At 38.4% G+C, this 27,151-nt stretch overlaps 1 protein-coding gene across 6 annotated transcripts in view; it reads left to right on the forward strand.

Moving 5' to 3' along the window:
- The window catches only part of NBEA (neurobeachin), a 359,299-nt gene that overhangs the window by 145,991 nt on the left and 186,157 nt on the right, over nt 1-27,151 (forward strand). For all 6 annotated transcript variants that reach the window (XM_053386038.1, XM_053386039.1, XM_053386041.1 and 3 more), the window contains 2 exons: nt 2,938-3,046; nt 7,579-7,745. In XM_053386038.1, coding sequence (XP_053242013.1) covers nt 2,938-3,046; nt 7,579-7,745 — 276 coding nt within the window. The remainder of the gene's footprint in view (nt 1-2,937; nt 3,047-7,578; nt 7,746-27,151) is intronic.

Below are 27,151 nucleotides of genomic sequence, written 5' to 3' on the forward strand. Positions count from 1 at the left end.
TAATGGAATGTAAAATTGCATATAATTACTATGCATTTATGATTGAATTTTAAATTATGAATTGAAGAACACTGCAAAAGAATTTGTGAATTGGATTTGGAATCCCTTTCCAGTTGTTATTTTAATTTCAGTAAGGTTATATAATCAAGCAAATCTTAGAAAAACCTGGCATCTTGCTTTACAGAATTAAACCTTTTTGATTGCAAATTAGGCTAAACATAGAAAATTAGGGTTGGTTTAAAAAACCAAAAAAACAGTGTCAAGTATAAAATCAGTACAATGATCAGAGAGTATTCCCACAGCTTTCAGCATGCCCAGTGGATTTGTGTTTTGTTTCATTACTCTATAAGCAAGTCATTTTTAAAACTGCCTGGGAAACCCCACAGAGTTTCCATGATTCTATGGATCAAGACCTAGATAAAGTTATAGGCGATACTCTTACTTTAGGATATGGGCCAGGATCCAAAGAACTACTTATTCACAAGGCAGTGTTATGCATGAAGCGAGCTCCAAGTCTGAATGATAAAAGATGATGCAAAAATGGAATATGATGTATCTTCACCTGCACAAATGGTACCAACCTGTAGCCAAGTCTGTGTCACTTACTCAGATCCAAATGCATAAATCTTGTGTCAACATTTCTAACTTTTCTTCTTTAAGAGCATTCTTTGTCATTTTGACAAGCGCTGTAAAAGTACATTTATTTAGATCTTTATGGTACAATCCTATACTAAGAGACAAGTCCTATTGAGTTCAGTGGGCTTATTCCCTGATAGGTGGGTATAGGAGTTACTTTGAAGTTAGAAGTGAATATGTTTACCACTAGCCTAAAAAAAAAAATGTGCTAAGCATTGTTTGGATGCACATTCTATTTAATGTTGGCGATTTGGCCAGTGTGGAGTTCTTGGGGGCATGCACCATGCATAGAGCTGCCCGTAAAATTGAATGGAAACATCTTTGACCATCCAGAACCTTTGTGTGCATTGATACCCACCCATGCACCAGAGTTTCCGGATTAGGTTGTATGTGTATATTGCAAGTGGTGTGGTCCAGTAGAGGCATGTGCAATGGTGTAGTTTGCTCCAATGTCACATTTTAGAGAAGCATAGGCAGGTAACATGTAAAAAGAAGAAGGAGCTAGTTTTCCACAGGCAACCAGTATGTTTCCTTTGATCGGCAATATTCCTAAGAGCACCTGCCAAACACTGCAGAACAGGGCTAGGCAATGGGTGGCCTTACAGGTGTTGTTAGAACTACAACTCCTGCCATTGCTGTTCATGACCAGTGCTGGATTTATGTATAAGCTAAACAAGCTATAGCTTAGGGCCCCACTCTCTTGGGGGCCCAAAATTTTTTTAAGGGAAAATAAAAACTGGATGTACTTTTCCAAAATATAAGATAAAAAACAAATAAAATAAAACCTATACACAGCAACAGTTGTTTTGTGTTGTATAGGCGCCTATGATGTAAGTAATGGGCTCTGCCTGCTAGCCTGCTCCCAAAAATATCACTGGTTTGCTCATTTCTATATATAGGGTGCCTACATTCTTCATGGACTGGTTACATGGCAACATAGATACCTATTAGGTCTATAAATTACCATATAGCATATATTCAACACAAAAAACAGTGAGAATTTGTTGTTGACAAAGGACAGCTGGACATATGAAGGGCCCCATTACCTTCAGTAGCTTAGGGCCTCATCAAACCTAAATCTGGCCCTGTTTATGTCTATGTGGACTGGAGATGTTGGAAGTTGGCCGTTTTTTTTCTAGCAATATGCTGTGCTGACACCTTTTTTTCTAGAAAAGAGCACTGGAAGTTGGCATCCAACAACATCTAATTGGCCACAGCTTGCCCAGCCCTGCTGCAAGATCCCGGAGTTGAATGCCTGCATTCTTTGCAACATGTTAAGAGATTGTGGCAAAAACCTTGCAAACAATGCAGGGCAGTGACTTTGAATGGCGCAGTATCTGAGGCCATACTTGAAGATAGGGCAGAATATTGAATGGGCAGTAGTTTAAATTTGCATTATTTGTGACAGCCCAGTTTAGGCCATCATGTCTCATTATGGCACCAAAGTGCACATTATAAATAAGGAAGCTTCTAGTAGAGAACATTACTTTTTCTGCAGCTTAGATTTTTCCCTGAAACGTCTTCCTTTGAAGAACAGATACACAAAGGCAGGATTTTCAAAGCACTCATCACTGGCTTAAATCTGCTTCTGCTGAAGTCTGCGATAACACATTTATTGTGTTCTGTTGGATCAGACTTTTAAGTCAGTATTAAGCACTTGCATTTCATCCAGAGAATAGAGTTGGTTTCTGTTTTGTTTAAGGGGAACTGAAAAGGGAGAAGAAGAGATGATTTCAATCATCCATGATTTTGTATAGTGGAATATTTAAAAGTTTGTTTTGTTCAAATTGTCATTGGCAATGAACAAAAACCTATGCAATTATAAAAGGTGTGATATGGCATTTATTTATTTATTAAAATTATGATCTATCCTTTACCAAATGCTTCCAGGATGGAAATACATAACATAGCTAAAATATTGTACAAAAGAATCAAAACCAAAATCAAATATGCATAGAACTGTGAAAATCATCATTAAAATAAAGTAAAGTAACATGTTGAAATGAGGTAAGGATCATTACAGCTGACTGAATGGTATGGAAAAAAGTATTTGGTTGCTTTCTCTGGACATACATAATCCAAATAAAACAGTTGTTTATAACAACTACTAATTAATTATGGTAATTATGGCAATTTATGTTGGTGGATTTTGTCTGATTTTATAGATCAGTTTATTACCAAATTATTGTTTTTTCATGCTAATATAAACAAATACAGTTTCATGTATATTTACATTTTATGTATGAAATGTTTTTAATGAAGATACATTAAGACTGATTTCAGTTAACTTTTTCTCTCCAGACTATTGTGTCATGCAATGAAGGACCATATTGTACGTGTTGCAAATGAGGCGGAGTTTATCTTGAACAGGCAGAGAGCTGAAGATGTACACAAACATGCGGAATTTGAGGTAAGTCCGGCAGCTGATAAAACTCTGATTTTTCTGTTTTCATTCAGCTAGCATTTACACTGTAGCCTTTCTTTCCTCACTTCCCACTTCGAGGTTCTCGTAGCTCCCCAAATCTGATCCAGAGGGCCACCCCACATGCTTACAGAATGAGACTTCCTCATCCTTTCTTGCCCCCTGTAACTCTCTACACAGTCCTCAAATCCAATCCAAACAGTTTCCAAACTCTTCAGAGCAGATTTTGGGGCCACATGGGGTTGCTGGGGAGAACAGAGGAAAGGGAAGTCCACTCGCATGTTGTGGGATACCACCCTGTGACATTACACTCTACTTACATAACTGATAATTTAGTCATATAATTCCAGTGATTGCATTTATACCTTCTTCTTTTCAAAAAACACTAGTTTTTTATTTTGAAAAATGCTGTGAAAAGTCATTTATTTAGACTTTTGGTGCACTCTGATACTCCGAAGGCGGTCCCACTGAATTCAATGAGGCAAGTAGGTTTAACTGGGATTATCAGTGCAGTGGTCGTTGGTGCACATGTTCCCACCAGTGCCTTTCCTTGGGCGCACAGCAGCCCTTCCTCACCCCACCCTTTCCTGTAATGCAGTTAGACCTGAAAGAAGACATGTATTGTAGCCAACAAAATACATTCTCAATCCTATGCGGTGTGGGTGTTGGAAGGGGTTACAGCCAACAAAGGAAGGCTTAACTTACCTGTCCCCAGCTGTGATTCACACAAACCCCCCAAAACCCCTGTGCCACAATTAGACTTGAATTTTTTCTTTATTTGCTACATCGCCCCTCCCTCTCTGTAATTAGGCTTGCATATTGGTTCCAATAAAAGGTTTTGGTTACAGAATCATAGAACTGTAGAGTGGGAAGGGATCATGTGGAATGCAGGAATCTTTTGCCCAGCTCATTGTCCCAAGAAGGTTGGAGCTCCTTGGTTAAAGGTTTGCAACCTTAGGCTGCAATTCTAAGCACACTTACTAGGTAGTAGGACCTGTTAAATACAGTATAATTTATTCCTAAACCAGGCTTCCTTAACCTCAGCCCTCCAGATGCTTTTGGCCTACAATCCCATGATCCCTAGCTAGCAGGACCAGTGGTCAGGGATGATGGGAATTGTAGTTTTAAAACATCTGGGGGGCAGAGGTTGAGGAAGCCTGACCTAAGCTGATGTACTGTCACTATTGATGCACTGTTGAGTCACACTAACTTTCAACCACTGGAGGAATAGCAATAATCTATCATGAAATGTCACATAAGATCAAGGATAGAGAAGAGGGTGTGTGTGTGTGTGTGTGTGTGTGTGTGTGTGTGTGAGAGAGAGAGAGAGAGAGAGAGAGAGAGAGATGAGGTTTATTGGCAACATTTGGCCAGCTCTCTTCACTGCATCTTTCTTATATGGTTTTGTTCTTTTCTGCATAGATTGAAAACAGAACTTTGCCTGATATTTTCTTTCTCAGTATATATAACCTTTACTTTATTCTGTCATCTGAGACAGCAGTCACTTGTCATATGGGATTGCAACAAATTTATTACGAAGCATATTCTGGATATTTTGAGTTTAGGTATTAAAAAAAAATCACATTTACAATTAAGTGTATGTCAGAGTGAGGTTTCATATTGCTTCAACAGTAAATAACATTTGATATTTATCAGAGCATCATGCAGTAAACCAAGATGACAGTAGAAGATTGAGTTATCTGCCCTTTGAAGAATTTGTTGCGGTATAAGATCTGTCAGAACCGTAGACAAAATGAGAATATTCAATTAGCTTCCAGCTTCAGTTAGCAAATACAATTTAGAATATTAACCAAATTCCCTTAAGGGAAAAACCTAAGTCAATTTTCTAGTAAGCAAACCAAGATCTTTCTCAAATGTGAGATTCTTCAAATTTTTCTGTTATCTTGCTATTTCGAAAATACGATACTTTAGACAGGCAGTATAAACCTGTTATTTGAATTAATATTAAGAGAAGTATTTAAATAACCATAGTTAGAGATGGACTTCTAGACATACTTCTGAGTTACAGACTTGTGTCCCCAGAAAACCTGTTCCAGAAAATTAGGAGTAGCTGCACAGAGAAGGAGAAATCTGAAATTATCTTGATGCATTCTTAGTAGCCCTTGGACGCACATGCATATAATTCTTGTGAGTCCCTGCCTAAAAGGGCAAGGCATATGATTGTGACATTTCTAAAGTACAGCAACATTTCAGATGCTTTTGATCTTTATATTTGTTTCTGTTTCTACATTCATGCATGCATTTTTTAAAATGAAAAATCTGCTAGATACATAAGACTCAATTTCATATTTATTACTTATTTTGCTTCTGTTTTTGTTAACAGTTATTCTCTGCGTGTAAAGGTACAAAAACTGTGTGGTTTGACATAACTCTAGCTGTAGAAACTCTCATTTCGTAAATGTTATTGAGAAAGTCCAATTACTGTATTCTAGAACCACAATTTCCACAGTTAACATTCATTCATTCTGTTAGCTTCTGTAATTGCTCAGAATGAAAAATGAACATTTGATTTAACTGTCCAATGAGCTGATGAAATATTAACCTCATTACAGAAGAAGATCATTGTACTAATTGGTGCTTCTTGGTACAAGAAGATAAATTGAAAAAATAATTAACCCCATAATGTCTGTGCTCTCAAAACAAATTTAGCTAAACTTTTATCATTACATAATGGGTAGAATATGCAGGATGCACAAATATATTTGCATGCATGCACACACATACAAAAACACACACACTGCTTAGTATATAGTTTACTGACTGATCAGTAGGAAGTAAACTTGGTTCTATTCTCCAGTGTTCTGCCAATGGCCGTTTACTGCTGCAATGCTGGGGAGAGGCGGTTTGCGGTGTGGGCACAGCCTGGCAGGGACCATCTTTCCTGCCTTGCACAGCCATTGGGGAATGCTCATGTCTCCATGGCCTCATGAGACACTGGGAACTGGCTGTTTAAAGTGGCCAATGAGAGATGGGCTGGGTAGCTTGGCTGCAATGCCAGACCTGGTGGATGCAATTCTCAGTCAAGTCCACCTATATTTCATATAAGGAAATTGCGCTGGAGTCTCCCAGCTCAGTTCATTATGGGAATTCTCACTCTTCCACCCTGCATTATTTGGTCCTGCCTAAAGGTGAGCAGGAATGGAATACTTGTTCGCCATATTCAACACCTGGGAAGGAACCCTGAGGATCATCTAGTCTGGTGGTTTTCACATCTAGTCTGGTCACATATTTTTGGCTGATAAGGCACTGATTTGGATCCTTAGCCCATTAGGTACCCTGCTAAAGGGGTCCAGGAGGGGGTGTCTCTGTTCAGGAGTCACTGGATACAGGACCCGATGGGACATAGGAGCCTCCGAAATTGGCAGTCCTAGTGGGATTGCCTTGGTTTGATGTACGTTATAGGATGACCCTTAACTCAGGGTCGACCCAGCCAAAATAATCAGCAGGTGGGTTGGTTGATCCTACTTATGCAGCGCCTCTGCCACAGCCTACTGACATTTATAATGAATAAAGTTTTGGCCTATTTTCAGCCAACACCAATGTCCTGTGTCTTTATTTCCTGGCTCTCTCCTCATACTTGTCACGTGCATACTGCACTTGGGTCTACAATGAGTGCTTCACTTTACTTTTATTAAATTGTAATCTCGTGTGGGTGTTAAACTGGTGCTCAGCTCAGATTGGGCATTCATATACGAGCTGGAGCCTCCACTCTTCATGGCTCTCAGCTAGCTTACTTGCACATGTCCATCCTCTCGAGTAACCTCATCATCTCCTCTGCTCCTGTTGGGGGAGGTATGTGGTGGGACCAAGAGCCAGCCAGGAGACCAGGCAGCTGCTGTGGGGATCTATCCTGGGACAAGAGTATCCAGATTCACTGGCTTTGAGAGATCACTAGCAGGGTGGTGATCTGTTGAAGGGTTCTGTGCCCCTTGCTCTTCTGGGGAGACATCAGCTTTGAAGTTTGAACAAGAGTAAATTCTGATTTACTCAACAGTCACCAAATGTTGATACTACAAGACACCATGGGTTCCCGCTATGTGAATATACTGGAGCAAACCTCAGGTTTGTGCCAGGGCTGCCCCATCCCCATGATGCAAGGTGAGGCAATCACCTTGGGTGGCAGGATCCACAGGGGCAGCAGATCTGGCCTCCAATGAATGTAGTCCTCTGTACCCACCCCAAAGCAGCTTTTGATGGCCAGGGACTGCATGTGATGTGCTTCTGGCTGCAGCTGGATGGTCAAATGAGCATATATCACAGACCCCTCTTGGGTTAGAAGAGGTGTCTCACTGCTTGCACTCTTTTTTGGATCCATTCCATGGATCATATTTAGCACAAAGCAGGTTTATTAAGCAAATGTCACTGTACTTCATTTATGTATATATTATAGTGAATGCTTAAAAAAGTAGCAATTGTGGAACACTGCCGGGGGGGGTGGTCTTCTTCAGCCACTTTCCAAAACTGTCTACTGAAAAAATAAACATGTTTTCCCTTTCTAGTCACAGTGTGCCCAATATGCTGCTGACAGAAGGGAAGAGGAGAAGATGTGTGACCATCTTATCAGTGCTGCCAAGCATCGAGATCATGTTACTGCGAATCAACTGAAACAGAAAATACTGAATATCCTAACAAATAAGCATGGTGCTTGGGGAGCTGTCTCACATAGGTATGTTGTTAATCATCGTAACATAATTATATGCTTCTGAACTGGTATTTTAAATGGATGTGTCATGTCTTTATAGTGAGCAGTCGAGACTGTAATGTAATTCACCAGAATCCGTTGCTGATCATACAGCTCATCCTGTGTTATAGGCATATTCTGGTACTGAATGGAATCTTATATTTAGGTTGTCTGCTATCAGATGAGGAGTCTGCTGTCAGTTGCTGGGTTTTGCACTCAGAAACTCTGCTGCCATCATTTATTTCTATTTATTTTATAAAGTGAATGGTCCAGTCATCATGGCAGTGTCCCAGAACCAAAAGTGGCCTTTCAGTATCTTGCAAAATTCATTGTCCCTGCTTTCATGGCAAATATCTCCTGGCATTTCCTTTGTCAGTCCACCCCAGGTCACCCCAAAGAATTCATTTTTTGAAACATGAATCATGGAAGCGGAATAAATTAAGAAAAATAGTAGGTGTGCATGCAAACACATAAAGAGTTTATTGTTTATTATAATCACATGATTTAAGAGCCAAGAAGAAAAAAATCTGTGGTGCGTTGGTATATAGTTGGCCTTATAGCATAGTTTTCCCATTTTATTTTTCCCTTTGTAAACTAAGTGTTTTTATCAATTTTTTTGGCACCAGTTTCACCTTTGTTCTCCTTCTCTCTTTTATTATTGGGTCATAGTAATACTTTGAGAATGAGATTATTTGGTTTTAATTTTTTGTCCAGCACTTGTGGCATAAGCTTTCATAAACCTCACTTGACTTCACTGGATGAATGAAGTGTTATCCTGAGTTGGCAGTACAAATATACATGGGGTAATGATTTCATTTCTTCCCTGTTTTTAATTACCTTTTCTGCATTTTATTTACTTCCGACTTTTGTCTGTCTGTCTGTCTATCAATCTATAGATAGATGTATGGATGAACAACCTTGGAACTCAAGATAACTCTTCATTCATCTGGTGAACTGTAGTTCACAAATGCTTACACCATAATGTATTTTTTTTTTAATCCTTTAAGATTCCACAAGATTCCTTGCTATAGATACAATGGACTTAATAGAATACTGGTGCAGTGAAAAGAATTAGTGGGTTACGGTTATCTCTGAATATAAACTTTATAAAATGGACAGACTACGTGTATTAGGGGTTGTATAAAAAAAAGCATAAGAAACTTAATGGGGACATACTTTAAAAAGGATAACAAAGAGTCTTGTTAAATTGAAAGAGGGAAAGAGGGCTAAATATCTTCAAAATGCTTGGAGAGTAAGGGAAAACAATTTCCTCTGAAAATGAAAGTATTGCCCAAACAATAACAAAAAGGTAAAACTCTGGCAAAAGAAATGTAAGCTGGAGAAAAGTGAAGGAAGAATTTGAAGACTATAAATTGTATCATTATTATTTTTTAAAAAATAGTACCAGTAGGAGGAGTCGTTTCCTGATAACAGTGAAACCTCTATCTCTGCCAAAATCCAAAGCTTTATGGAAGCTCAAGTTCTCCAGTTAGGATGGTAGCCCTTTATTGATATGGGCTGGTAATATGAATCTGCATTTGTGGAGTGAAAAGATAATGTTTAAACAATGATTAAAAGGAAGTGATTAGAGACAACACAGCTGTAAAGAAAGGAAGTATAGATCATGAAAAGCCTAAACAAACAGCCATCAGAATGACACAAATAAATAAAACAGTAGGCAAAGCTATCCTAAGCAGGACATGATGTTGAATGGAGAAAAAGCTGTCAAATAAAATGTCAGCTGAAATGCATGGTGCCAGATAAAAAGAGAAAATAGAAACTGAAGCAACAGGAGTGATTTTAGCTCAAATGATAAGGTTAAGTAAACACCAACTAAAAGTGAAACTGGATATTGAATGGTAGACATGAGAAATAATAATATAGAAAGGAAAGACTTCAGAAGGGAGTGGGGAAATGGGGGTGGGGAATGATAAAAGAGCTATACGATAATGAAATGAACAAACCTTTGAAACACAGAGATTGAGACAGGACTTGCAGCAATTCAAACCAGAGGAGAAAGTATTCTTAGAAAATACATATTTCAACATCAATGACTTGAAAAGTGATTATCAAGTCATGGTAATTAAATATGGTATGGGGATATTTAGAATAATGAAGGAAGAAAGCACATGAAATGGAACAATCTACAAGTGTACTTCTTTCAAAAACAATCTACAAGTGTACTTCTTTCAAAATGTTTGTTGTTATCTGCTAACACATCAATTTAACTCCTTGTAGTACATTTTAAATGATTTGCAGAATGCGTCTGCTAAACATTAAAACAATGATCCTAGCAAGTTATTTCAACTGAAAAGCACACAGTTCAAAGATTATACTGAAACTCAACATTATTGATTTCAGAAGGAGTTTTGATTCCCTTTCTCACTGCCAAAACAGGTATTTTATTTAAGACAAACGAAACACAGGTACAACTCCACCTCCTAAAACAAAAAGTGATTTCAGGTAATATTGAGGAAGAAATTGCATAACATCACTGAGTTGAAAGGGAGTTTGAAAGTCATCTGGTTCTTCCACTTCCATGCAAAATGCAACTACACTATCCCTGATATTAAATTCCTTCAGTGGCGGGGGAGGGGGGACCCACCACTTCCTGAGACAGTTTGTCCCACTCTCTAATAGTTCAGAGCTGGGAAGGTTCCTCAAACATTTAGTTGAATGCTGCTTCCTGCAGTTTCTGCCTATTGATTCTTATCCCACCCTCTGCCGCATCAGAGTACAGATCTCCATCTTCTGCCCGACAAACATGTATTTATGTATATACCATTGCCCATGTCTTCCTTTCTCGAAACTAAGCTTAGTTTCCTGGTTCCTCACCCTCCTGGCCATCCTCCTCTGAACATACTCCACTTTTCTATTGTCCTTCTTAAAATATGGCACCCAAAACTGGATGCAGTACTCCAGATGCAACCTGAATCACACAGAACAGAGTGAAACTATGGCATCTCATGATGTCATAGCCCTAGGCTTCTCTTATGTAGCCTAAGATTGCATTAGCTTTTTCAGTGGCTGCACCACACTGCTTGCTCATGTTCTGAGTCACTAAAACTTCTAGATCCTTTTCACACCTACTGCTTTGAAGTGAGGTCTTCATTATTCTGTACTCATGCCTTTGATTTGTTTTCATTTTCCTTAAATGCAGGACTTTGCATTTATCTCAGTTGATGTTCAGTGTTTTTATTTTGCCCAGTCTTTCAGCTTCTCAATATCATTTGGATCTAATGCTGTAAGCTTTCCTGGCCCTCACTCAAACTCAGGTTTCTGTTTCTGCCAGAAATTTAAATATGTAAATCTAAGTGTTACAATGGGTAAAGTGACAGTAGGTGAATTGCATGGTTAAGCACAAGCTGAGATGTTGATCCAATGAGTGACAAACCCTCTGTCTCTTCCTTTGAAGAACAGGGTGGGCATAAGCTTTCACACAGCGAACAATAGGTTTCTCTGGTCTGGGGAAGCAAACAGATGCTTCCCAGAGTGTGCTGGACCTGTGAGACTTGTTCGTGCCAGTGCTGGCATCTCCATGTATCCAAATTACTCTCAGGCATCTCCTCAGGAGAAAGCTCCTTACTGACAGGAGTGCCAGGAGGAGCTGGCAGCATGGGCAGCAGCTATCCCTTTAAGGTACTAAAGGTGTTTGATAACACAGTAGTGGGACACCTGTCTGGCAACCCACTTGAACCTTCCCCAGGATCCATCTCCTGATTCTCTCAATCACCAGCCCCCTCCTCCAGCTGAGACATTTCTTGAGGGCCCAATTTCACCCCTTCCCGTGGTTGTCTAGCTCCAGCTCCTTGATATCCTCCCCTTCCTATTCAGAATCTTTCCATGATATCTCCACTGAGCTCATGACATAAACTATCCCTCCCAGCTCCATGTTATCTGCAGATTTTGATAAGCACTCCCTATGCACCCTCATCCAGGTCATTTATAGAAATGTTGAACAGCACATGGCCTAGAGAAAGCTCTGTGGCACTCCACTTGGGACATCTCTCCAGGTTGACAGAGAGACATTAATGAGCACTTACTGGGTATAGTCATTTAACCAGCTGTGAATCCTATTAACCATAACATCGTTCAGCCCACATTTTACCATCTTCTCAGCAAGAATTCTCAGTGCATAATTTTACTATATAATAAAGAAATTAGAAAATCAGGAAATGGGTGCTTAGTTTCTGTATCAATTTGCATTTAGGATTAATTGCATGATTAGCTTTAATTGTACTGAGTATTAAGGAGATGAAGAGAGGATGTGGTAGTTGAGGTGAGGTGAGGTGAGGTCGGTGGTGGGCAGCAGTGCATCTTCTCCTATGTATTATTCCCTCTGCATACTCATTCCCCTTATTATTTTAAGGTGCTGAGTTAAACACTTTGCTGTTTAAACAGAATTGGGTAGTACTTTTAACCGATTGACCAATTCATTTCACTGCTCTTTAATTTTGTTGCTGGCGATTCTGCCTCTTTCATCTTAGAAGTTACTCATCCTTTATATCTTCTTTTAAAATACATTGTATATTGCTTCCAAAACTCTGGTTATTAGGCAGGACATCAATACTTCAAATAGAGTAGTTTTTATGTAAAGAAGCTTCTTAAGCACATCCAAAATCCCATTTCTAAGCCCAGTACAAAGTTCTGGGTTTAACCTATAAAGCCTCACATGGCTCAGGACCACAGTACCTCAAGGACCACCTCTCCCACAAATGAAGTGACCCAGACACTGCACTCAGCTTCATGTACCACTTCCCTGAGAGGTCCGGAGGGTGGCAACAGGAGAAAGGGAAGTTCTCCTGCACTGGCAGTTGCTCCAATTCCAGCTGCCACTTGTTTAAGTATCATGTGATTGTAGCTTGGACACTAAACATTTTTAATCTCCGCACTTTGTGGACAAACCTTTGCTTTTAGTGAGAAACTGGGGGTTCAATGTGTGTGAAAGAGACTTCTGTTGGACGGAAGTGGTGGGATTTGTTGCAAGAAGCTCAGCAGCATCTCAAAAGACCTTGTGAGCAGTTCCATATTGAACTACCGCATCATAAATCTATCAGACTAAATTGACTGAACCCAGTCAGAAAAGAACAGCCGGGAACATGGTGTGTGTCAGTCAAGAGCAAAATTAAATCTGCTTCTTTACAGATTTAGCTCAAGATGACTCTCATGGGAATGGATGAGAACAACAATGGTGGTTCTGTAAAACTGAATGTATAACAGAACTTACTGTGGAAGACTTTTGCTTATATCAGTGGTAGGCAACCTAAGGCCACAAGCAGCCCACGGGGGTCGTTTAACCAGCCCACGGGCCACCCCCAAACCGAGCCACCTGCTCGGCGAGTCCCCATGCGCTGCGCTAAACCGTCACAGCATGGCGTGGAGACTCGCTTCCGTGGTGCCGGAAATTACGTCTGCACATGCTGAGACACCGGAAATCATGTCTGCGCAGACGCCGGAAATTGCGGCTGCATGCGCTCACACACACACACACACAATCTGGCCCACAGAGCGATCTCCACTGTAGTGAACTGGCTCAGGCTTATATGTTTGTTTGCTTTAAAAATGTATATGCTACTTTTCACATAAAATATCAAAGTGGTTGACAATATACACAGATCAGTAAAATAAATAAATAAATAAATAAATAACCAAAGCACCCAGATGAATAATCAGTGCAGAACAGAAACTACAGTAGCCAGAAGCAGCAAATTTATAATATCAGCAGTCAGGAAATACTAGAGAAAATAGGTAAGTCTTCAACTCTTTGTTGAAGTACCTCACATTGGTAATCTCCTGATTTCCATGGAGAACTCATTCCACATAGCAGGTGCCATGATAGAGAAGGCCAACCTCTGCATCCTGACCAACCATTCCTCATTAGGCTGCAGTGCAGTCATCCATAGTCCACAGTGACCTGGGTAGATTATGTGGAAATAACTGAGCTCATAGATAGTCTAATTCCAAGGGGCTCAGGAATTTATGAGGTTATCATTGCATGGTAATAGGAGATAAGCTATCTCTGTTCAGCAATGGTCATAGCAGCATAGGAGCTTAAGCTGCCAACTTCTGCTCCTCACAACTGAGATACAGCTACAGAGATGGATCCAGGATCACCCCAGAACAATACACCTGCCCTTTCAGAGGGAGTGTGGTTATATCTAGGTGAAAAAAATCATTTCTCACACCATTGCTTTTGAAAGTCTAGTCGCACACAAGTGTCTAATTCATTGCCAACTTGCACATTTTTGGTGTCGTCCATGAGCTTGGTTGAGATATAACCTATTCACACATTTGAATCTCCAGCTGAAGCCCTGTTCTGGATTCTGTTGAATTGTAAATGATCATGCAGAAGTATCTTCTTAAATGTAGCAGCCAAGTTTTTTAAATTCCTTCCCGCTTAGGCTTGCAACTATTGTCAGAAAGGGTTTATTGTTCAGCAGACTTTCATGGAGTGGTTTGTTGGGTTCTGGGTCTTGGCCTAATCACTGAAGTGCACAGTTGGTGACTGACTGACTAGTGAGAATACTAGTGTACTTACACAAAGCTGACAGAGTACACACAAAGCTGATTTTCACTAGGAATGAGGTAGGAACAGAAATTCCCCTTCTCCTTTAGTTAATTGACCGTTAAAAGTCACCGCAACCCTCATTCATTGGAACCTGTAGAAATTCATTGAACATTTACATGAATTAAATAATATTTTATTAGGAGTATTCTTTATTAAATTTCTATACAGCCCTTCATCTGAGGATCACAGAGCAGTTTACAATTTTGCAATAGTTTACATGTTTTGCACGTGGAATTTTATTTCTGGATATTTAATAGAAGAGCTTCCTGTTTGGAAACTACATAATGTAGAAAAGTTTTTAAACTCTTTAAGAAAACCGATAGGCAAAAAAGAATTTAAACCCCCCCCCCAAATGATGCATTATTTCCATGACCTAAGTGCTATGTGGCAGCAGCTGAGCTGTACACTGTTTTTAATGCTACATTAACTTTTCCATTAATGCTGCTGCTGTAAAATATTAAGCCCTTAAGCAATATAAATCTGCTGTCTGATTTTTGTTGCTTGATACATTTGCTATAGTTGCTTCTTAAAATCATCACCCTTGTGCTTTCTGTGAGGAGGTGGCTTTCCTTTTTGTTGTGATGTTAGGTTGGCTGGTACCTGGAGCAAAGGAGTCTTATTAACATCTCCAGAATAAACTTAACTTCGCATCAGTTGATTTAGGATCATATAATCAAAGGAACATGCCCCATAAGCACATACAGTGGCCACTGCTAAATTATTCTTATTTGGAAAGTCAAGTGTCTTCTCATTCTAATCTTACATTACAGTGCACATCATGGTCTCTGGAAATATGCAGCCACATGAAACCATTATCACTGAAACACATAGTGATGACACATTTTCTTATATTTCCCAACGAAGGATGGCCAACAGCCTTTTATATAATAATTATCAGCTACATTTTTTGACTTCACCCCTGGAGGCGCACTTCATTGTCTCTTGGGACAGGTGGAGGCCCACAACATTTTTATCCCGCTTTTCAGACCATTATTGTCTCCCAAAGCGGTTAATACAAGAAGAGATACAGGCCCTGCCAGCAAGCTTACAAATGAAAATTGCAATACACAGAATTGAAGGGGATGGAGGGCAAAGGTAGAATGTTGAACTGCAAAGAATAGCCAGTTTGGGCCAGTGTGACCTTTTCTTGTTGATGTTCTTGCTTCAGTCGCAGTTGGTGGCTCTTGTTCCTTTGGCCGATGGATGGGGCCAAAGTGTCCTTTCTCCTTGTTTCTGCTGCCTCAGGGAAACTGTCAGTTAGAGCTGAGCATCTTTTCTGGCAGGGAGTGGAGAAGAAACACCATGCTCTTTCTTTGACATCAGAACATAAGAAGAGCCTGCTGGCTAATAAACTAATTTCTTCCACTCTGTCATAGAATTGTAGAGTTAGAAGGTGAACCCAAGGGATATCTAGTCCAACCCCCTCAGATGCAGAAATCACAGCTTATTTATAGCTATTTATACCTTTATATCTATTGATTTGTGGAAATGTGATTTGTACATGAAAATTTGATTTCTATATGTGCTGTGTCTCTGTACATTTTATGCCATTTGGCCATGAGTTGAAATTACGTAGCCACAGATGATGCTCTAGGGCAGCGTTTCTCAACCTGTGGGTCCCCAGATGTTGTTGAACTACAACTCCCATCACCCGTAGCTAGCAAGGCCAGAGCTCAGGGGTGATGGGAGCTGTAGTGCAACAACATCTGGGGACCCACAGGTTGAGAACCGCTGCTTTAGGGTAACATTTCCCAGACATCCATAGTTCACATGGAACCAGACTAAATTATTAAAAAATGCATTTAAAACAGCAAGTCAGCAGCTGATTAGGTTAGCACTTTCTGACATCTAGAGAAGCCTGGGTAAATAACTGAGTTTTAAGAGATATTTTACACACTCAACAGATGAAGTTGCCTGAACCTCCCAAGAGTTGGAGCTATAACAGAAAGGGCCAGTTCTGAGAGGCTTCCAATGGCAATTTGTTGGCTGCAGTCTCCTCTGATTATTATAAAGGGTGATTTGGCCTATAGTAGTAGAGGTGGTCTTCTAGTTATCCTGTACCCATATTGTTCAGCACATTATATGCCAATAATGAAACTGTGAGCTTGGCTCGGTAACCAATAGACAGCTAGTGCACATCCTTCAGCACCAGTGTAATATGTGTGTGTCTAGATGTATCCAGTGATATTTTTCTAAAAAAAATGTTTAGGGGTACTCTCATTTTGAATCAAGAAAATCACCCTTTTATAGTTCCAATCAGGAAAAATAAACACAGTAAATCGACAAAAGTACAAAGATTCACAAAATGTTTAGGGGTATGTGTACCCCTGCGTCCCCCCAGAAAAGAGCATTGGATGTACCACTCAATATTCTAGCTGCAGCATTCTGTGCTAGCCATGGCTTCTGAACCAAGTGCACGGGCAGCCAAACACAGAGCATGGCACACTAATTTAACACTAATTTCTTGCTTTTTATAAGACGCTAACAGGTATGGTGCAGAATCTGATCACAACTGAGACAGTGACACATAGGAATAGGAGTTAATCCTCCCTCCACCTGCACAATGGTCCCAGTGAAGATCACGCTTCTCACACTCCTAGAAAGAGGCAGCCAGTGCTAATTGCAGCTTCTCCCCCAAGAGAAAAAAACAAAACTAAATTTGGGGGTATAATTGGGATTGAGGCATAGGAATCACGGGGATCAACTGCCTTCCTGTCTGCCTCAGTCATGATTATGATTGTGCACCTGCTATTTCTTTTATTTTATTTAAAGGCACACGAAATGCAATTGCCAGTTTATTTTATTGACCCTGAGATTCTGAAGAAAGACAGTGGTGAGCTGGGGTTCCTAATTGGTGGGATATGGTAGGCATGGCTATGAAAGCATAACAATAGCTGAAAAGGCAGAAACCCCAGGATGCAGTGTTGTGGAAGAAGGGAGATGAATATTATTTTGCTGGGTGCATAGGACCTGGCTGTGTGTTTCTTCTTTGGAAAGAAATCGCTGTCTGTGTTGGGAAGTAGGATGATGCAGTTGTCTGCTTTTTGCCCTGAGCATGACTTCTTTTTCAGAGAGTGAACCATATCATTTCGAAGGATGGCCCATATATTGATACTATGTACAAGAACACTTATAATGTATTTCTAATCAGAATGATTTAGAATTCTATAATGTGTTAAATACTGGCTGCCTTGCACCTGGTGTTGCTCGGGAATTTTTGAATTCAGTGGTTAAAATCACTGCAGTTTTGAAAGGTTCTGCCTGCCATCTTGATTCAGAATGGCATCCAGTTTGTATACAACATAGACAAAAACCTGCTCCTTGATCTCAGGAACCGCCATGCAAATTTGATTACAGTATCTTAAGAGATTTCCAAATGCATAGCGGACAGGCAAACAAACAACTTTCCAAAATATAGCTAACTTCAGTACTAAGTTGCTAACTTCAGTGATGGGCATTGCAGTTGTGGTGCATTATATTGTTCATATTCTATCTTCTGTGTACAAATCTCCCAAGTTGGAGTGGTGGGAAACAATATGGATGTGGTTAGGGGGAATAGAGAGAAATATCGCCCTTTACCTTATGATAGATCTCTTGCAATTGCAGTGTTTTGGAGATTCTCACTTGTTGGGAGCACTTTTCATCTTCATATTGACAGGGAAATGTGAATAGACAAAATGTTACATTTTTATGGTAGTTAATAAGAATTTAGTTTACATCTTCAGTCTTTTGGCACTATGCTAAAGCTGAGAAGCCTTTATTTTATAATGAAACAAGTCTATTAGATCTTTATGAATCCTGAGGAAAACATCAGTATCTGTATTCAAAATTTAAAATGAACCAGATCTATCTGTTGAGAACTCTTTTGGCAGCGATTATTTTCACTGTCATCTAAACTGTATTTCACTAGACCTTTCAGTATACCTTTTGTTGATGAAACAAAGTTTATGAAATAAATTTCAAGATTATTTTCAGTAAAGCTGATGATATATGTTCTTTTACTGAGGTTATATCAGAAAATCAATATTTGTAAAATTGAAACAGTATAGGTTTGTATTGATCTATGTGGCTAAATCAAAACTAAAGGCTTTGTAACAGCTTTCTTAGACAGCCAGCTACCTACTAGTGGCAAACTATCAATTTTAGCTTTCTACTGATAAATCAGCTTGAAAATTGGATGTCAAATTTTTTTCAGTGAAGTAGTGATTTTTTTATGCCCTTTAACCTTCCCTTATATATTAGATAGGTTTATAAGGCTAAGCTTACCTTCCGTAGCCAGTTGTAAAAAGAAGAGGAGACATTTAGATGGTATTGTTTGTATTTTTTCAGAGTTCTTGAAACCTAATATTATTTCCTCCTTTGTGTTTTCTCGTGAGCTTGGAGAATAAATATTTTGAGATTAAAAAAAAATCAACTGTGATATTTCAGATGGATCTGTCTTTGACTCTGCTTCAAGCAATAGGGATCAATCTTAAGATTTCAGGAATCATTTCCTTCCTAAAGGGGGAGGCTTGATATTTTGCATTAAATGATTGATTTCTTGCTCTGGTGTTAAGATTTTTAACAACTGTTCTAACTGCCAATTACAACTGTGCAATAAGGTGTTAGTTTGTAAGATTGCATGCGCGTTTTTTCTCCTTTCCCATTTTTATAACAGAGCAGATGGCAAGCGTCGTCTTAGAATGTACCTCAGTATGTTATATGGTCTAAAGTAGGCTATAAACCCTTTGACTATAAGGAATACGGACTTCTTCTGAGTGTAATGGTATAGTCCTTGATGACATTTGACAGTACTATACCTTTATGCCTCTAGTCGAGACCATAAGTTAACTTAGGAAAGGGTATTGATTGCGAAGTTTTCTGCTGGATAATTACTTCTTGCTGGAGAAAAATGTGGTGTGTATTGATCTGGATGGAAGCATTTCAGTTGCAGTTTCCCTTGGTTAACAGTGAGTGTCATCTTTCAGCCATGATAAATGGTAACTTTGTGGCTCAGTATAATTACTTTGTGGTGAAATGAACCACTCAAACTCTTCTCCTAACCCCCTTTCCCCTTATCAAGGGGCTACCAGAATCTTACATTGCAGGCCATGATTTACTGAACTAATCATTTTCTTAATAGAACAAAGTCTTCTGCAGTACGTTTTGGAGTAAATATTATTATTATTTGAAGCAAATTGCTTTATTTTGAGTTTGTAACTGTGTTTCTCCCCTAGCTCTTGTCAGTTTATCTTGACCAGAAAAGGACCTTTCCCTTAAGGCCATCTTTTGACTTCAGTGATTGGATTCAGAGAACAATTTGAATGTGCAGTATTGTATCATGATATCATCAGTGCAGAAATAATACTGTAACAGTCATTTTATTCAGTAGTCCCAGAGTCAATGAGGATAGGATGGACTAAAATCTAAACAAATATAAACATGTAAACCACAATGTCAATTTACAGCCACAGTATTTTGATGCAAACAGTGCTATAATACATGTTGCATTTTGAAAACTAATGACTCTGGTTTCATGCCTTATATTTTACAGGACTACTTACTGTGTTACAACTACCACTACTGTCTCATTAAGCATACTGAAGAATAGGCTTATTATTGCCTAGGATTTGTTTCCAAAAGCCAATTTTAGTGTCTAATTCTAGGTCAATGACTCTGCTCACATACAAGTCCAGATTACATACCAGGGGCAGGATCTATTCTACTGCCAATTGGCCCCACAGTTAATTCTTCCTAATGTCTAACTTTAACTTAGCTTGAGGCTATATAGTTCTTTCCCTTGTGATTAGCTGACTGAATAATTCAGTTCATTTATATTGTTGCTAAGATATTTATAGACTATACTGTGACCCTATGTCTTGCTGCTTATAGTCTGTCTAAATTTAGCAGATTTAGTCATTTTCATAAATCACCATTTTATGTAGGCCATTGGTTGCCATTGGCAAATTCTCCATATTCTTGATGTTAGGCTGTTTGACACAGTGTTGTAAGGAGCCCATCAAGTTCATGGCTTGAATTTTAAAATGTAATTTCATGTACACATTAAACTATGTGGAATTTTGTGGTTTGGAGCAAGGAGGTCATGTTACATTTCAACTGTGCTACCTCACACCAAAAAAATCAGTTTTGCTCCTACATAAAACAACTAAACTAAACTACACTAATTTCTGCTAGAGCTAACAAAGATTTTGTGAGGACTGGTGGCAGCGGCGTTTGTTCAAGTGGTAGGGCAGTGTTGTTAGTTCTGCTCCTCAGATGTCTACACCTAACACATGGGAAGTGGATAGGCATCGGTATGGGGCCAGCAGTGTGGCCACATTGTCCCTCTCTGTGGGTGGACTCATTTCACAAGTAATATTTGTTATTTTTGGTGCAACAAACATTATGGACGTTCTCAAAGCATTGCATACAATATGGACTGAAACAACCTAAGGAGAGTGTGGAAAATAAAGATTCTGCTCATGTGAATGAAATGCCTGCATAAAATGAAAGCTTATTTCTGAAGTGTGCCTCCTCTTCTTTTCACTGTTATTTTATCTATTAGTATTTTATCTATTAGTTCCTGCCTTACTTTAAAGCCCATATAAGGCAAAATTGCTTTTTCCTTCAGAAGGTATTGTGCTGTAGGTATTTGAAGTTACAATAAACTTGTGCTGATTTTAAACCATAAGCCCATATAACTTCATTTCAATTTAATTGTTAAGTTATAGAACAAAACAAAATTAGTTGAAAGAAAACAAAATAAGAATCGCATATTTAAAAACAGCTGATCAATTTGTAAAGAGAACCACTTTATCTGTTCTCTTTTCCTTTACAAAATTCAATAAACTGCTATTATATTCCTTTTAAATGGTTCCATTACTAGGATTCTATAACAGACTAATCTCTTCATAATTATAATAAATGCCTATAATCAAAGCAGGAACCATTTAAAATAGGAAGAAAGACTGTTTTCCATCAAACACTTTGTTGTTCTCTGACCTTTGGAGCATTAAGCTACAATATAACACTACCTATAGATACAACATAGCTTTTTCAACTTAGCTTGCTCAGATAAAAATAAGTGGTTGAGATCAATGAAAATGTGGATGGACATATTAATAGTTTTTTTTTTCCTTTTCAACCTTTCTACAAAGTAGGAAGAATTAAATGGATAATGACACTAGCATCTAACTGGGTATAAAATCTATGGAATTTAGATTGCAACCTTTGTAATTTAGTTAGAATGTAAAGATTCCTTTGAAAAGAAGAGAGATATTAGAAAACTCAATCAAAGTGAGCTGCACATACCACTGTTGCGCTTTATGAAAGTATTGTTTTCCTTAACACAAAAACTGGTATTGTATTCAGATGAACAAACAATCATTTCCAGAGATCATTTAAGTAACTGAAGGCTGATAAGATTACGGGAAATGACTATATGTGATCAGAATGGCTTTCATCTGCATTTTGTTAGACCAAGCATTGATTTCACTTTTCAGCTGTGAACAGCAAGAGGCCAGCTGTGGCCAAAGGAGCGAGCAAGCAGTGAACTAGGGTCACAACAGAGAAAATGCAACACTTTTAACGATTACAGCTTAGCAAAAAATCTTCATGTTACAACTGTTTGAAAATTATGTATCCACTGGATCCGCAGACTTGTCAAAAAGAGTGGATTTAAGTTCTGAGGAATTAAACCTTTGAACTGTAGTTAAATAAGTAAACATAATTATAAGGCAAAAACAAACAAAGTGGGTCAAATACATCTTCAAGGCAGAAACAACTACATTTAACTTAGTATTCCCAGATGTGTTGAAGGGAAATTTACAAAAGTATTTTGAAAAACAAATTCCCATTTAAAAGCGTTTTAGATTCAGTGAAACTAACCTTTCTTCAAACGCTTCACAGATGTCCTAAAATGTTCTAAAACTACTGTCAGGTATATTTTTAAATAGCTAGTGTTACTTAACAAACAGCCATTACTCAAAGAGCATATTAACGTACTTCCAGTCCATTGTGACTGGCGTAATACAAAGTGTCTACTGAAATACTGATAGTACACTAAGTTTAGCTTTAAAGGGACACAAATAACAACCTAGTGTATAGAGTACCAATAAGGTGTAATTTCTGGCAGCATATTTATTATTATTTGTATTTCCACATATGAGTGTTTTAACATTTATTTTAATTTAAAACACCGTCCCTTTTTCTCCTATGCTTTCTGATAGCTTAAAATCTAATTCCTATGCTTTGTGATAAGCTTAAAATGATCAAAGACACTTAAAATGCAATGAATGGAACAATAGCCATACAAATATTAAGTCACAATCTCTACCTGTAAATTTGAATTTGACAAGAGGCAGGAAAGGAAAGTGTTCATACAGGAGGAGTTGCTTTCCCAGATGCTTACATCCCAGACTATCAAAAACAGCACCTTGAAATGGGCCTGGAAATCCCAAACCAGCCAGTGAAATTGTCTCATTTAGTACAGGTTGGTGTGTTACTGCCTTCCGGACGTAATAAGAAGGCAAGCTGTAGCATTCAGGTCCACTGCCTGCCGTTTCCATATCATCTTCAAGGGTAACCAGACACAAGCACATAACAGCAGTTGATTGGCCATCCACTGTCCTGTGGGAAGGATCCCAAGAGAAGCAAGCAGCACTTCAGAGTCTGCACTGGATAGACCAGGCACAGGCAAACTCGGCCCTCCAGATGTTTTGGGACTACAACTCCATCAACCCATCTAACAGGACCAGTGGTTAGGGATGATGGGAGTTGTAGTCCCAAAACATCTGGAGGGCAGAATTTGCCTATGCCTGGGCTAAACAATCCCTGCAGGGCTCTTCTACCATCAGCTGCCCTGATTACTTTTATATGTTGATATTGTTTCTTTGCTGTTGTTTTGAAATGTATTTCTTTTAAGCTGCCTCTGAAGGACCTGTATCCTAAAAGTCAGGATGTCTTGTAAGAATTGTAAGAAAGAAAATCACTTAATTTGCATCATTCCCTCTAATAGTAAACTTAGGCCCTAATTATCAAGTGAACAGTGCTAAGAAAAAACAAGGCATTGTTTCCCCATAGTAGTGAGCCCTTTTATCTGGAAGTGTGTGTGTGTGTGTGTGTGTGCATGTACACACAAACTTATCAATTGAAATAAATTCAAAATTTCCTTTTGCTGCCTTCCACCTTTTTGTGGGGTGGCATGGGGAAAATATTGTTGCCAAAACATAACAGTACAGTCCTCAGATCCTGGATTTATTCATTTTAGTATAAGCAGCTCTCATTTCTAGTCTGGGGGAAAGGGTCAAAAAAGGAACAAGAAGTTGGGCAGACTGTGTGAATCTAACAATTAAGTCTATGAAGCCAGTTGGACCATTAAAGGTTGAAAGGGTCAGTATAATCCTAAGACATTTGCATTGTATAGCATAGCAGTTGAATGGTAGAGAAGAAGGAAGGGCTCCTCTGTGTGCCTCAAACAGCTCTACAAGCTTAAGGCTGCACTCTTTAGTTAGGGGCCAGGGATAAACTGCAACATTTTATTGTGAGACTCTACTTGTATTTTTCTGTTAAACTTCTTTTTGATGTCTTAATCAGTTGGCTTAAACCCAGCAATTCATCCTGACCATTAGTAAGAAATATCCTGTATCAAATCTGGACAAATTGTCTTAGCAAGTGGTGAAGCTCAATGTGGAACAAATATCTATTCTCAAATTTTTAAAAAACCCCAAATAACGTTGTGGAGGTTTACAAATACAATGGATCTTGAGCTCAATGTAGGTGAAAGCTTCCCTTAAAAAAATCTATTGGGTGGCAATTATAAATTGGCTGTGTCACATTGGGTTGTTTTGTACAAACTAAATTATAGAGAATCTCTTTATTATAGGACAGTGCAGCAAAACACAGCAATGGATTTTGTACTGTGTGCAGTAGCTTAATCAATTTCATTGCTCTCTATGCGAAAGAATGAGCTCTCTATATCTCTACTGATGACATAGGGAAATGGATAGAAAAATCAAAGGTTCAAAGTTTCTTGATTCAGAATGCAGCCATTTGACCCTGAGTTGAGTTTCTCTGAAATCTTCATATAAATAATGAGCATTAAAAGTTGCATACTTAGTGGCAAATATTTTTATATAAGTACAATGTACCTTAAATAGCACACTGAGTTTAAGGAACTTGATCAACAAGTTGAATTGCTAGGTTGAAAACCAATACATGAAAAGTTAAGTGGTGTATGTAATAATGAGTCAAATTGTATACCCTGATCTTAATTTTATGTAGAGAGATTGTATTTGCTTTTTGAATTGGCCTATATAGTCAATATATGCACGCTGCTAATACGCTTCTTACGATTTTGGTGTCATATTTTTACACTTTACAACTTTAGTCTGTTGTCCAGTAACGTGCAAAAGTTACCCACCCATATTTTGACTTTGTAATTTTAAAGAAGTTCCATTTGCAGCATAATTAGTTTTTAAGTGTATCATCTATTTAGAAAAAAGAATGGACAAATAGTTGCATCCAATGTTGTCACATATCTGACAGATTATTTAATCCACCCATTCAGTGTTCCCCACACTACTTTCTACTCTGCTCCAAAGGGTGCCTCAACTTTCTGGAGTAAATTGGGAGAAGGACATGGGGAATTGGCAAAGATCACATCTTGCCTTCTGTTGGCAGAATCCTTTACTGGGTCAAAGTGCCCTCCATCAGTGAAGGAGCACAGTTGGATACAACCCAAATGCATTTTAACATTTTGAAACTGTTAAAGAAAACATTTGTTTCCTTCCACTGCCATCTCTTTTGCTATCTTCACTGGAGTACGTGAAGCTGATAAATTTCATAGTGAGGGCTGTAGAATTACAATTCTGAAGAGGATTCTTCTTGTGATGTTTCTGGAGATGGGAAAATGTGTAAAGTTTCAGTGGAATTGTATTTAGCTACAAGCCATCAAAACCTACACCCATCTCCAGTACTTAGAAAAGGCTGTCCTCAACCAACCAAAAGATCTTTAACACCATGAATTCTCTGTACATCTGTTAGTAATATTCTTCTTTCCAATATGTCCCACCCATAATTTAAGAGAAGATTTATCTGTGTTCAGGTCTCCTTTTGGTGGCAAAGTTCAGTGTTCATCTTTTGAACAGTGGCAGTTTGAGCAGTCCTGCCTCTTTAAATTTCCGTAATGTTTACACTCCAGGTAACTTTAACAGCTTTCAGTAGTTACTTTACTTTTGAAGATAAACTGTTAAAAAAGATTACCTCACAAAGGCATTTGCTATTTTTCCCAATACTTTAGTTGTTGAAAAGTAAATACTTTTCTGTCTCACTAGGAGTGTGTATTTAACTTAATGAATGCTAATTTCACTACAATATTTTAATGTTTTATAATTCATTAACTTCTGTGTTTTAGAAAAAACTTTAATTCCCATAACCCCCCCATCTCTCCTCCCCCGTATCATTAGTCTGTGGCTTTTTCTCATCACTTTTCCTCACAGTGTGTTATAAAGCAACAGTATTCCTCAAAAATTAAACCAGCTAACCTAAACAAACAGTTCATCTTAGAGTATATTTTACCCTGTATGCTTTTGTATGTGTGAGAGACTAATCCTTAGTTATTTCTTGAAAGTGTGCCTTTATTTAGTCAGAACAATATAACAGAAGCGTGCACATGTGTTATGGAATATGGATTTGTGTGAAAAGTGATTGAAATTGCTGGACTACATTTAAACAGAATGGGAGAAAATTGATGGCTTCCTGATCCAAGTTCTACTGAAACTAATTAACCTCTGTGTTTTGTTGACTTCAGTGGAATTTTGATAGTTTCTTGAAAGTGCTGTGCCTTAATCCATGTGATCATACTTACAAGTGTTAACCGAAGTAAAGGTTGATCAATCATCCATCATGATATCAGATTTTTACCAAAGGTATATGGATATTAATTTTAGTTGTAATAACATCAGAGAAGAAATATGTTTTAAAGTACAGCTGTTTTTCATTCTCTTCTTTAAACTGTAGAGGTAAACTACATTATAGGAAGCTAGAACTAATATAAAGGTCTTCTCCTCCAACAACTACAGGTGAATAGCTAGCCAAATGCGGTCTAACAATAGATTTCTGCAAATAAGCAATGGTGCTTAGATACACATAAGTACCACACTTTGGAGTGATTATATGCTGTGATCCTATACATGTATAACTGGATGTCATTCCCATTGGGCTCAATATACCTGTGCAGAGGATTACAATTTGTGTATCATACTAATATAAAGGACTTCAGAAGGATCTGATCAAGTGACAGAATAAGTAGCTGGTTATCTTTTCTAACAAGTATTACAAAATATGATACAGCATTTCAACCATTTTGGATGTAGACACTTGGGCAATAGGCGACTGTAAGCACAAAAATGATAGAAAATGTCCATGTAAACAATATATCTATAGGATTAGTATGCTCCCAGCTATATAGTGATATAGGCTGCTAAATGGACATTCCTGCTTGCTGTGCAACAGTAAAGAAAAAGCAAACAGCGTTGGGCAAAGTGTTTGAAGAGTGGACTTCACTGGTATTCTTTCACCAGTACTGTTTGGGTCATGTTCTACACAATAAGTACACACAAGCTGAAATTTCTAAGTGGGGACTAAACATTATTACAGACCCATAGAATCTGCACACTGACATTATCCAGCTACTGTCACATATAAAATAACTGTCCTCATTTGTAATGATTTGTGTGAATGAAGAAAATAAATGTAAAAGGAAGGCATCAAATTTAAAGATTTTCGATATACGTAATTAACCCGTTGAGTCTATCTCAGCATATCATTGAAACAAAGAGAATGG

This window comes from Podarcis raffonei, chromosome 4, assembly GCF_027172205.1.
Source record: "Podarcis raffonei isolate rPodRaf1 chromosome 4, rPodRaf1.pri, whole genome shotgun sequence".
NCBI lineage: Eukaryota > Metazoa > Chordata > Lepidosauria > Squamata > Lacertidae > Podarcis > Podarcis raffonei.